Raw genomic sequence first — 13,220 nt, 5'->3', positions numbered from 1 at the left:
CTTTATGAAGTATAGCCATGCTCACTAAAGATAACCTAAGGCCATATCCAAGGATTCCAAGTCTCGTTTCTGTATTCTGTCACAGGCAGCACAAGCCTGTGTCAATTTTATAGCATACACAAAACAATTTAATGCTTAATCCAGAAGATTAAAACAGTTTCATCACAGTTTTGGGGGTTTGATGGCTCCAGGCAATTTTGAGAGTGACCCACTCTGAGATTTCCTAAAAAGACATCAGAGGCTTCTTTGTAATTTCATGGAAACTTCCTTTCCAGTGACACAACCTCTATTTTTGTGCCTGGACATTAAGGGAAACCCTCTGTAGCTCAGCTAATCTTCCTGGTATGCACATTTCTGTCTAAAACCATGTGTGTACACATACCTGCTAACATTAGAAGCAGAGTTATGTCTTTATGCTGAGCCTTCAAAACAAACTTAGTGAAAGAACTCAAGTGCGTAAGTTTTTTTGGAAGTGAAATAATTTGCAGGATGCCTTCGCTCTGGAAGTACTTTTCCACGAATTTGTTTTCAATAAGTTCAGTCCAGTCTGTACATCTGAAACGGGTCTATTTATTCCTTTTATTTATTTAGTCCTGGTGATGTTTGGAGTAGGAGAAGGTGCTGGCCCTCTAAGAGTACAGCTACCCAAGGTCTGTACTTCATAAATTGTAAGGACAAAGGGGAAAAGGCATTGTGCTCATGTGGACTTGCCAGAGACAAAGGATTTCCTTTACTTGCTTAAGTCTTATTCTGAATCTGACCTCTACAGAAGAATTTAGACTGGTTTTAGGAAAAATGAAAAGTCTACCTTAAACTAAATTTTTCAGGGAAATATTCCACCTGAGCTGATAGGCTATTGTAATGAATAATTACTCTTAATGACACTAATTAGCCTATTTTTAATCTAAATATGCATAGTCTCCACATGTACTGAAGTACACTGTTGAGTCATTTAGAAACCCTACCAGTATCCATCAACCAATTTTGTGGTGAAGGAGGGAGTCACTGCTAAAAACACATTCTTTCAGTAGTGACTTTCCATCTCTAGTTAGATTTTGAGACATACCATTAACGCAGTTTATGTGTGCTACACTTACTGTGGAGCTTTATAGTTTAATAATCCAAACATCATGCAGAATAAAGTCAATGTCATATCAAAGCTTAAAGGTATTGCACCAGCACTAATACACCTATTTACCAAACCATTAATCTTCTCAGAAAATCTCTGGTTAGTTTGACAAGATGTGTTTGATAAGAGGTGTTTTCCTAAACCTCTGTTGTTTAGCATTTTTTTTTTAAATTTTAATGTTTTATTAATTGAATAAGAACTTTTATTATTTTGGCAAGATTTCTGTGATTGCTTAGCTCACTCTGCTTATCTTCTTTAAAATGTCATCACTTTCCTGCCACTTTCCACCCAACCACATGTTCAATGTTCAGAAAGACACTTCAGGGCTTAGGAGAAAAAGTAAATTTACCTCGAGTTGTTTGGCACTGTGAAAATCACTTTCTCCATTCAGCTGATTTTGAGACCAGTGAAGAGCAGCCAGGAATTAGTCAAATCAGGGGGATATAATGCTCTGAGCAGCTGAAGCTGCTCACATGAGACCAGTCATGAGTGCCAAAGGAGCAAACACAGGCTGTCCAGCCCTCAGCTCTCGGTAATCCTGTGGTGATGACAAAGGAACTCCCTGTGCCCAGGGATGTCCTCTACTCCCTGTATACTGAATGAAAACAGTGTGTGGCTTGTTGTTCCTTTACACAACAAGGGAAAGGACACTGTTTGTTTCTGAATCCATACACCTTTTAGAGGTTTATAATGGATTTGAAAGAGGTGATGCAAAGAAGGAAACAGCCATGAAAATTGTTTTCCTGCATTTTGTCAAAGCTTTTATAAGATGATTAAATAATCAGACATTGTCGTTGTTTTAGGTAGTTGGAGACATCGCCTACTCAGCATTTTTCATTATAATTTCAGTATCTTAGAGGAGAGTTTGGGACCTATGTCTTTGCTCCTCCAGAGAGTGCCTGAGAAATGCAGTGCTTTCTGTGCAAAGTGGCACAGTTGCAAGAGGATGTCCTCACCTCAGGATAATTTCTCATCATCAATGGCATGACACATGTGGGCTCAGACACCCGCCCCCCACCCCTACCCCTACCCTCCTCCCCTCCCCTGCAGGTGCAAGCTGTTTTTTCTGTACTCTAGGCAATAAGTGGGGGTCTGGGACCCAGGTACAGGACAGAGAGCCTCCCCAGACCTGGGCTTCCCCAGGGAGCAGAGCTGTGAACCCCAGCTTGAGGCGTCAGAGACATCAACACCTCCCTAACATCAAGAGCTCAGAGGTACCCACCAAGAGGTACCTCTCTGAGCACATGGCACTTTCCAGGCACCTTGCTAGCTCTGTGGGAAATTCCCCCTCTCAGATGAATTTCCCAACTGTACACAGAGGCATCTGTGCAGACTGGGCTTGGGCTTCCCATTATATAAAGGGACACAGGCTGGAGGATGAAGAGGTTGAGAGCAGCCCTGTTGCAGTTGACTCAGTAATAAAGTAGAAATTCAGTTGCTGAGATAGTCCAGGATTTGACACATTGTCAGAAGACGAGCCAGGAACTAGTCCTTCAAATTACTTAATCTTTGACCTTTATTTTTCTCTCCTACAGGCAAAAAAATCCATAAACATACACACCCTATACAGTCAACATATGCACAATAAATTGAAGGCAATATTTGCTGGACAAATATGATCATACTGATAGTGTGTGCCACCAAATGCTGAACTGCCTATGATTTATCAACCTGTTGCCTTTATTATTTTGATTGCTTCACATAGTTCTTTACTTAGTCTTTTTGTAAGGGTCTCCTGTGGATTTCTTGTTGTGAATGTTGCCAATTTTTCTATAAGTCATGCAACCAGAAAAAAAAATCTTTTCTCAATAATTGTGCATTTCAGGATTTAACCTAATGAGCATTAACCTAAGGGTATATGTATGTCTTTTCCTGATCAAACACAGGAGACACAGGAGATCAGAGTATCACAGTATATTAAAGGTTGGAAGGGACCTCAAGAGATCATCAGGTCCAACTCCCCTGCCAGAGCAGGATCACTTAGGGTAGTCTGCACAGGAACACATCCAGGTGGGTTTTGAAAGTCTCCGGAGAAGGAGAGTCCACAAATCCCTGGGCAACCCATTCCAGTGCTCTGTCACCCTCACTGTAAAGAAGTTTCTTCTCATGTTGAGGTGAAATCTTCTATGTTCAAGTTTGTATCCATTGTTCCTTGTCTTATTACTGTGCACCACCACAAAGAGCCTGGCCTCCACTTGACACCCACCCCTCAGATATTTATAGACATTGATCAGATCCCCTCTCAGTCTTCTCTTCTCCAGACTGAACAGCTCCAGGGATCTCAGTCTCTCTTCATAGATGTTGGATCACAGTAAATGATGCAAGTGTGATCAAGTGTGATGACATTTTAACTTGTGCAGCTATTTATGATGTGTATGATGGGAAGTTCAGAATACAGGAGAGATCAGATCAAATAATTTTAAAAAAAGGGGGGTGGGGGGGCAGGGAATAGAAGCCTTTTGCTATATTTCTCTCCCCTACTTAACTGAACATGTAGAGTTAGACACCCATGCTTACTGATTCATTATTGAACTTCATTTAAGGTGACACAAATTCTCATGGAGTTTATGTGGTTGCACACACTGTGTTAAGGGTTTCTTCCCCCTCTGCAGTACACTGATACTGCTCATGGTGTTGTTGCTCACTGTCCTTCAGGAAATGTGTCTCCTCTAAGTGTGGGAACAGAAATACAGCCATGTAGGAAAATATTTTAGCTAAATGCCACTAGTATTCCTTCTGATGGAAAATATTGCTTCTAGTATTCCTTCTGATGGAAAATATTGCTTGTTTTGGGTGATACTTACATAGACAATTATAGCCATAAATTGGATAAGAAAAATTTAATAATAATTGCTTATCTTTTCACAAGTGAAGGTTTCTTAATGTTAATAGTTCTTAACTATTGGACTTAGAATTTGAAGACAATGCAATAGGAAAGAATGGACTTAGAATTCAAAGACAGATGAATGAAAAAGAATGGACTTAGAATTCAAAGACAGAGGAATAGGAAAGAATGGACTTAGAATTCAAAGACAGAGGAATAGGAAAGAAGCTTGTCAGCTATATTCCTCTAAGAGTAATTAATAAATGCAATAAATTCTGGTTCTTGTAAAAATAGTCCCCCTTCCCTGTTCCAATGATAGAAGCTGAAATACTGATTAGTAGGCTCTGCTGTGGATCCCTCTAAAACCTCCCCTAATTCAGTTTGAAAGTCTACTCTTATCAGCATAATGGCTCTCTCTAAAACTCAGTCTGATGCAAAAGGAGCTGGCAAATGCAGAGAGAGAAGAGGTTTCCCACAAGTAGCAGAGCTGAGCCCTTCATCTTTTTGCTCAGCACCAGGTTGTGGACAACACTGACACAGTGGACTTGGCCATCTGGAAACCATGACAAGAAATATCTGTTACCAAACAGAGGAGCTGATTGCTTGGGGGGAAAAAAAAAAGGTTCCTACAGGTGAAATAACCTCTGTGGACCTGGCATAGTGCTATTGCACGGGTGACTGAGCATACCTGATTACAGATGCACTGTTCATTTGGGAGAACTCATGCATTTTTCTACACTCTTTACAGCTCCCAAGTCTACCTTTTGTCCCACTGAAGAGACCTGGTGGCCAGGCCTGGTTATTATCATTGCAGTATGCTGTGCCACACTAGTGTTCCTCCTCGTAGTTGTCATCATTTGCTACAAAGCCATAAAAAGGTAAGATTCCAGACACTTTTAATTTGTTTAGGGAAATGCAACCCCATAAAGGTTGACCCAAGACTTGCTTGACACCTTGTTTTGTTTAAAGGAATCCTAAAGGCAAAATGCATTCCGTAGTTAACTTGTGTTTTCATTAGGAAGTGGCTTTTTTTATAATGTATCCTTCTGGTGTAAAGGGTGAAGTTCAGTGCACAGTCATGAGTGTGAGGAGGAAAAAGCTAGAAATAGGAGAGAACCACAATGTGCAGATTAATAAGAACTTTTCCAAAGTTAAAGTGTTGCAAGTTATTGGGGAATGTTGATAGCTTTGTCTTGCCGAGTGTAGAGGTAGGAAACACTGGGCTATCCACTTCTAGCAGTATTCAAAATTTGCATGTGGGATGTGAGATTTTTGGCTCAGAGTCATCACTGTAGAGGTAGGAAACACTGGCCTAGCTACTTCTGGTAGTATTCAAAATTTTCATGTGGGATGTGAGATTTTTGGCTCAGACTCATCACTAATTGTGGCATTTTAAATTGATCAAGCTCTTCTAACTCAAACTGTGTAATGTTTTTATTTGGGGACTCCACTTGCAATTTTTTCTTCCTTCAAAATTGTCACCTCCAGAATCAAATCCAAACCCTGTCTCTTTTCATGTAAAACCATACATGAATCCAAAACTGTGTGTGGAAACTATTTTGAGTACACTGTCTTTGCAATAGATGTGCTTGCATAGGCCTCCAGTAGTTAGAAAGTTTTGACTTTGGTTACATTGAAAAATGGGAGCAGGAATAATTTCTTCACCTAAAAAATATTGCATATTTCTGTTGGAAAAAGACAATAACTGAACATTTCTATATGAAGGCTCCGACTGCAAGACCAAAGCATTGATTTGCAGAAGAAAGTAACTTGTGGGAATTGGATGGATGGAGTTTCTTTCCTCCTCTCATGATTTCAATACAGCTCTGGCAACACCCAGCAGTTCTGGCTTTGTGATGTCACTGTTTTATATCATGAGGGTCTTGAACAGGAGCTGTTGGCACAGCAGAGTGACACAGCCTGCAGTAGAGAATGCAGGATAGAACCCATAACTCTCATGAGATAGAGCAGTAACATCTGCATTGCAGCTTGCATAAAATGATGTTTTTTTTCAATCTTGTGCATTTTGAGTGATATTCGGTGCAGGGGTCACCGAATCTGCGTGCAAAACAATTGTAAGATTTTTGATGTGCCTCAGCCAGGATATCCTAACAGTGGAGCACTGCACATATTTTGTGGTTGTCTGAAAAATTTATGCAGCATTTGAAGGGTAGTGCATCCAAGATCATCAAAAAGGGAGAATTCAAACAAGAAGACAGAAGTCTGTATTTAATTTCTTATTAAATTTACTTAAGCATCTTTGCTATTCTAGTTTAGCTAAAATGAATGCTTATTAGTTTGGTGGAGTTGGAAAGCCTTCACTTTTAGCTTTTGGTAGTGGCTGCACTTTTAAAAATTATCTGTGGAAGACTGGAACTGAAGCCCAGTTGAACTGGGACCACAGTGCAAAATCTCTTGTAATTCCTAATCTACCATTGGCTACTTGTAGGGGATAGATCCAATTCCATGTGGAAAGCTGTATTAGTTTCGAAACCAGCTGTTATATTAGTCTGCCTAGTGCCAAATAGTGAATTCTTTCTGCCAAGGATGCAACATACATGTACAGGGGCATCAGCCCTCCAGGGCAATTTGTGTCTACTGAGGAATTACACTTCAAATCAGCTGTGATGCTGGTGGATGGGAGAAACAAAAAAGAAATGTAAACAGACACATTTAGAACTGCCTCAAAAGGTTTTGGGAGTTCACACAACAGTCTCATGCTTCATGTTAGTGAACAAGAATACCAGTACTTGATGAAAACACCTGTTATTTGTAAACAGTGTGAATATCAACGTACAAGGCAGCTGCTTGAACAGACATGAGGCTCAGAGAAAAGAGACATTTCCTCTTAGACCTTCTTACTGTTGAAATTCACACTGCTAGCAAATGGTAAACTGAAAACTGCTCAGATGTGAGATAGACAGCAATAAAAGGAAATCCTATTAATTTTATTTTAACAGAGTAACTAGAGCATCTCTTTTCATCAATGAGTCCTTCCTGAAACAGCTCTCTTAAAAGGATGAACTAAAGTGCCTGGCAGCATTCCCCAGTAATTCAGATTCCTTGATCCACTGTAAAAGATACTTATTGATAAATGCTGGGAAATAAGATGCTTCACAACAGAAGCATCTCTGCCTTCAACACAGCATATTATCACATGTTGTTGAGCTGAATTGGCTTAACTGATGTGAGTGAGAAATCTTTCGCTCAGTTTTTGCCTGGGAGGTAGAGGTGGCTAGAGAAAGAGTAAGAGGATTAACCTGAGTCCTGATAAAGTTAAGAGTCTCTCCAGTGTGTTGCCAGCCTCTGGCTCCATAACCATGCTCTGCCCTGTCCTTTCTCACACCCCCATCCGACCACCTCTCCTCTGCTATCCGCCTCCTGGGCCCTTGTTCCTGTGTATCTCCTGGAATTAGGAACCCTGTCATTGCAGCATCTCTGGCAAATCTGTCTCCAGCCTCCACTGAAGAGATGCTGAAGAGTGCAATAAGAGCAGTCATCTGCTTGCAGGGTATAGCAAGAGTTAAATGTTATAGTAGGAAAGTGCAGGCAGAGATTTATTTGCACAGAGCTTGGATCTGTTGTATTAATCCCTCACTTTCCTAAGAATCAAATTTGAAGTAGAAAGAAAAAGAAAAATCCTATTGTGCTTAAGTTAAAATCTCATTTAGTGGTTTCAAAGGGCCAGACCCAATCCACCTCCCTCATATCTGCTTTTCTGTAGCAGGAAGAAAGGGAGTGACTGTCTCCAAGGTATCATAACTCTACTGTAGTTTCATTCAATCTGTATAAAAAGTGTTTCTTCTGAGGTGGTTTATTTTCCCTTGTAAAAGCTAAAACTTCAGCATAACACCGATTTTAGGCACTGAGGTTTTCTGTGATAAAATACACCCTAGTAGATCAGTGCTTTTATTCAGAAAATAGCCATCAGAACTAAGCAAGCATGCTGCTACCTTCACACCTGCATTTCCCCTGGAAATACTCCAGTTCTCCCAATATGAAATGGTCATAAGAAATGCTGAAATCCATTCCAGTGGACGGATTTGACCTCTCTCATTAGGGAACTAGTACCAAAAGGTGAGAATCAGCTTCAACATTCAGAAAACTGCTAGGCAGGTTAAACTCTTGGAAAGATATTGTAACAGGTTAAAAGTACTATGAATGGGTTAACCTGCCTGTTTTCCCCCAACAAAGAAGTGAGGGAAAAGTAACATACAAAAACTCTGGGTTGAGATAAAAAGAGTTGAGATTAAAAGTTTTACTGAGCAGATCAGATAATAATAATACAATGCTCAATTACCTTAGCTAACGATATAATGCACAGTTACCTTAGCTTAGCCTATTTGCAGGGGGGGAAAAAGAGTGCAGCATAAAGCAGCAAACCAGGGAACTAGCCCATTCCCATCTGTCTCACTGCCATTCCCACAAGAAAGAGCCAACAGCCAAAACCTGGAACCCAAACCCAGCAACCAGAACAGAAAGCCTCTCATGTTACAATCTGAATTTCAAGCCCCCTAATACTTTGCTTCAGCCAGCACTTTCATTTTGAAGCCAGCATGAGGCAGGACAGTTTTGAATAGCAGCAGTAAATATTCAATTTAACCCATGACAGTTTTACATGGGATGATTCTTCAGAGGCTCTTTAAACATCCTCTGAATTTCCTATGTGTGATGCTGGTGTCTGCAGCGTTGAGCACTGCATGATCATTACAGAGTACAGCTGTGTGCTCTGCATAGATCAAGCACAAGAGGCAATGGCACATGATAATGTGTTGTGCTGCAGCAGGTTACACACATGGTGACAGCACCCTCCGTTTGGCAGCAGAGGAACAACTATTTTCTCTGGTCTTGGTGACAAAGGGGTAGTTCCTCTTTTAAAAAATAAAAATTTTCTCTTACAAAACTTTTCTATGGCACTTCAGAAAAAAAATGATTGGTGCTTACCACTGGCATCAGTCACAGTCTATGACATTTGTAGATTTCTAGGACAAGCTTAATCATTGGCTGTGGCTCAGACCCACTGTCAGCAGTGGGACTTTCCTGTTCCTTTTGTGTGTAAGGAAAGCGATCTCACAACCAGAGATTTCTGTAACGTGTAACAAGAGCAGATGAACAACTGGTTCAAAATCTGGAATACCTCCAAGTATTTCTTTACCACTTCTCTGTCTATAAATGCCTACCATTCTTTCTCTTTCCCTGGAAGACTGTCACCAAGAAGTAAAAGCAGAAGGTCCAAGGACAATTCATAAATGCCAAGGGTTAGGGCTGGGCCAGCCACTAGACAAATGACAGATGCTCTCTATTAAGCTCTCTCCCTTATTCCTGAAGGGGAAGATAAAGGGAATAAGGGAGAGAGACTTATGGATTCAAAAATATAACTAAAAACAGCTTTAATGAAAATAATAACACTTAATTAAAAATTAAATATATACAAACCCAATATTGAACCCAGCCCCCCTGATGATGATTACATCACTATCACCACTGGTGCTGTGGGCTAGTGCTGGGGAAGTCCCAGACTGGACTCAGCAGCAGATAGGAACCAGATTCAGGAACCGGATTCTGGAACTGGGTTCAGGAACCCCTGGGTCGGGATTGAAAGCAGACACACAGCGTCCTCCTCAGGTGCCTGCTATTGAAGAGAGCTTGACCCTCATAATCCCTCATACTTATACCAAACACTATTTATATGGGATTGGAATACCTTGTTAGTTTAGGATCACCTGCTGGGTCACAGGTGTGACCTTTTACTTTCTGCATCCCCAATGTGGTACACAAACTTAGCAGTGATCTTGGTCTTCATAGGAGCAAGTACATGGAAGGGCCTCTCTGTGTACCAATCCTTAGTAGTAACTATTACCAAGTGTTATCACTTCTAGAAGTAGACACCGTCTGCAAAAAACATGCTGTTCACCTCAGAAAAGGAAGTTAATTTGAAGAGTCTGAGCTGAAAAGCAAAATCACTGTCCCAACTCAAACCAGGACCATAAATTAGTAGAGGCTGTAGGAAGCTGGATTATATCAGTATTATGTGGTTTGTGGACTTGTGCAAGTGCACCAGGAATGCCAGCAGCTCTAACAAATACTCATCTGGTGTAAATCAGTGTGGATTCAAAAACAGTCAGCTCTGGTGATGACTGTCTCTTAAGCCTTTGCTTTTAATGTCTCCAAGCACCTGAATAACAGTAAGACAATAAGACTGAAGGGAAGTGGAAAGTAAACACAGTAAAATGGATTAGCAAGAGTGGTTTGGTAAATAAGCAACTAAGAGGGAGGAGAGAGGGACCTGCAGTATGTAATCCTACTTCTGCAGCTCACTGGTGTGCCAGTGTCTGTGAGGGAAAGAAGATATTTATATAAAAGGGAAAAATAAATCCCTGCTCCCTGTATACAGTTAAGATACTGGAGCCACCTCTCAAACCTCAAAGCGGAAAGCAAAGCTGAGCATCCTGATCACTGTGCCAGCTGACACGACAGCCATGCAGCTCGGCAGGGCGTGTTTGGGATGGTTTTCTAACATGTGAAAAACCTGTACTTAATATCTCCAGAACATCCATATGGTCACCCACTATGCCTAGGGACGTGACTTCCTTACTCTGCTGGGTTTTAGGCAGGATGGATACCTCTGTTCTCAAGTGTACCACAGGGTTTGCAAACAAAAAACAAAAAACGTTCTTGCTAAGTCAGCAGAGAAGGCAGGCTGATGATAGCAAAGATTTGCATGATAACACCTTTTACTTACTATTCTAACTTTGTCAAGCCACTGTTTTGTATATGTCCCATAGTCTTAAGAAAAATGTACCATAAATGTCTACATATGCATTTCTTTAAATACACACTGAGTTCACCTTCAAATGATAATTATATGGAAGAAAACATTGTACTGAAATAAAATGACAGGTCATATTTAAACTGTCTTAAAACTCATTGCTCAGGTATTTTCTAGGGTACCTAGCTTTAGTGTATGATTTATGGACCCTGTATACTGCAAGGCCTAGTTTCAGTAGTGAGAGAGCGGTTCTGAAAGTTGGTTTTGTTTAACAAAATGAGAGAGATGCTTGCGAGGGACTTTCTTAAGGAGGGTAAAAAGTGGGAGTGGGAGCTATGGTGACTGTGCCCCACCATTCAGAGATGTATGACCCACTAAGCAGGCTGTGCCTGCATCTCTCCCCCAGACCATTTTGTACCTCCCATTCCTCCAAGGTTACAATGGCTTTGTAGTCCTCCTACAAGCCACTGAAGCCATGTACAATTTAATTCAAAACCGTGACTAATTGCAACATAACAGTGCTTTTTGGTGTGAGAAGACAGAACAGTGTCCTAAACTTACTTAATTGCTTTGATGTGAATACACATGGCATGGCTGATAACAGACAGATCAAGGTGAATTGAGATTGTTAATGTCTTCTGCTCTCTCTGACACATTAGAAGGTTTTGTACTGAAATGGTGATGTAATTCTCAGCAGGTGCCTGGAAAGATAGTAAATACCCAGAAGAAAAAGTGAGATGGTGGGAAAGCTGGGTTTAAAAGTACTGTTCAAAGGGGGGACACTCAAAGAGAAGAAGAAGAAGCATCTCTGTGAGGGCAGATTTTTGTGTAGTTGACATCAAACCAGATTAGCTCTGCAAATGCGGTCAGCCTCTACCAAATGCCGTTCAAAAGGGAATATGGTCTTCATTGGGAAGACCTGGGAATGTCACTGAGGGCAGCTGAAAGAAGGATAAACTTCAAAATTTTGGAAGAGCAAGGAAACAACAGTCACTCTGTAGCCACTGGATGAATATTTATGTTTATCAACAACAGGACCAGCATCTGCCACTGAGCACCACTGTCCAGGTCTTCTGTCATCTCTAACCAAAACTCAGCATCCCCATGTGTTGCTTAGCCTCTGTGCCTAATCATTTCCCAGTGGTGAATTTACTCCCATCCTTAGAATGACATTGCAGATGATCTACTAATGAGAGTTAAAATACCCTGAGCAACCAGGGTATTTTATATCATCCTGCAGGAGAGCTCATTTATTAGCAAGAATTGTGTTCATAGAATTATTGGATGGTTACGGTTGGAAGGGACAGATTGAGATTCATCTAGTCCAAACTTCTGCTCTGACAGAATTAGCTAGAGCAGGTTGCCCAGATCCATGTCCAGCTGGGATTTTAATATCTCCACAGATGGAGAGGCCACAAGCTCTCTGAGTTCTTGTTGGTTTTCTTGTGTTCTTTCAAAGCTATCACTATTTATTAAACTAAACGTAGCTCTACTTGATAAAAACTGAGTGCCTAGTTCAAGATGAAGAAGGATTGGCCTCATTTTTTAAATAGAATAGAAAAAGCATTGCTACTACTTGTTAGCAGGCTCATTTGACAGATCAAGAGCTGGTGAATAAAGTGGATAAAATAACCTTTCATTCCAACAGGTGGCTGACCCAAGCCACATGGGCACTGCCATACAGGAAAATTTGCTCTTCTTTTACCTCTGCAGTATGTGTTGGTCAGATAAGCAGGAGGATCTGCTCTTCAATGCTGTCAGTCTGGGATTTTTACAAGCATTACATGTTTGTATAATTATTACAGGGCTTTTTTAAGTTATCCCAAAGCCACAATCTGCTAGGAAGAAAGCTTGCACTCATAAATGGATAAAATGCCCTACTCTTTCTCTTAACTGGGAACATTAGACCAGAAAGAAACTTGCCATTTTTCTGTTTTCCACTGCAAATGAGGGTGCCACAGGAAACAAGCAAAAGTCTTTCAACAGATTCAAGTTGTACAGTTACTGCCTCAGTGCAACTCTGTAATAGCCACGGGTGGATTTTACAGGCCCGTGCCAGAGTATAATGCTTATTCTGGTCTGATTGTACCAGTTGAAATACTTCTAATTTACTCCAGCACAGTTCGAAGATAGAAGTGGATACAAGAGCTTTGAAACATACAGGAGAGTTACCAGGTTTACCCAGAGGTTTTTATTACATTTTTTCCTGAAGCCATAACTTCTGAAGAAATCTAAATATGAAAACAAGGTTCACCTGCTAGTCTAAAAACTGACTTTAAACTTAAGACTCTTACATATTCAAAATCGTACAAGGCAAAGAAATAAAGTTTTATTAGAAATTCATTTGGTTTTTAACCCAATCACAAGTTTTACAAAGCTGACACAAGGGCAAGTGTTTGCTGACCCTCCTGGTGAAAAGCCACAGCTGTGGCTGAGATGTACTTAGCAGAGTGTGCAGGGACATCTGAAGAATCTTCTTGGCTTGATTAGCTGGGATA

General features: G+C 40.7%; 1 protein-coding gene across 1 annotated transcript in view; it reads left to right on the top strand.

The window, feature by feature from the left end:
* PRIMA1 (proline rich membrane anchor 1) overlaps positions 1–13,220 on the top strand; it is a 50,445-nt gene that overhangs the window by 25,423 nt on the left and 11,802 nt on the right. The window contains exon 3 of the mRNA XM_054400632.1: positions 4,702–4,831. Coding sequence (XP_054256607.1) covers positions 4,702–4,831 — 130 coding nt within the window. The remainder of the gene's footprint in view (positions 1–4,701; positions 4,832–13,220) is intronic.

The sequence above is a fragment of the Indicator indicator genome, chromosome 4 (assembly GCF_027791375.1).
Source record: "Indicator indicator isolate 239-I01 chromosome 4, UM_Iind_1.1, whole genome shotgun sequence".
NCBI lineage: Eukaryota > Metazoa > Chordata > Aves > Piciformes > Indicatoridae > Indicator > Indicator indicator.
The sequence above is the reverse complement of the archived record's forward strand: the minus strand, read 5'-3'. Positions and strand labels throughout refer to the sequence as shown.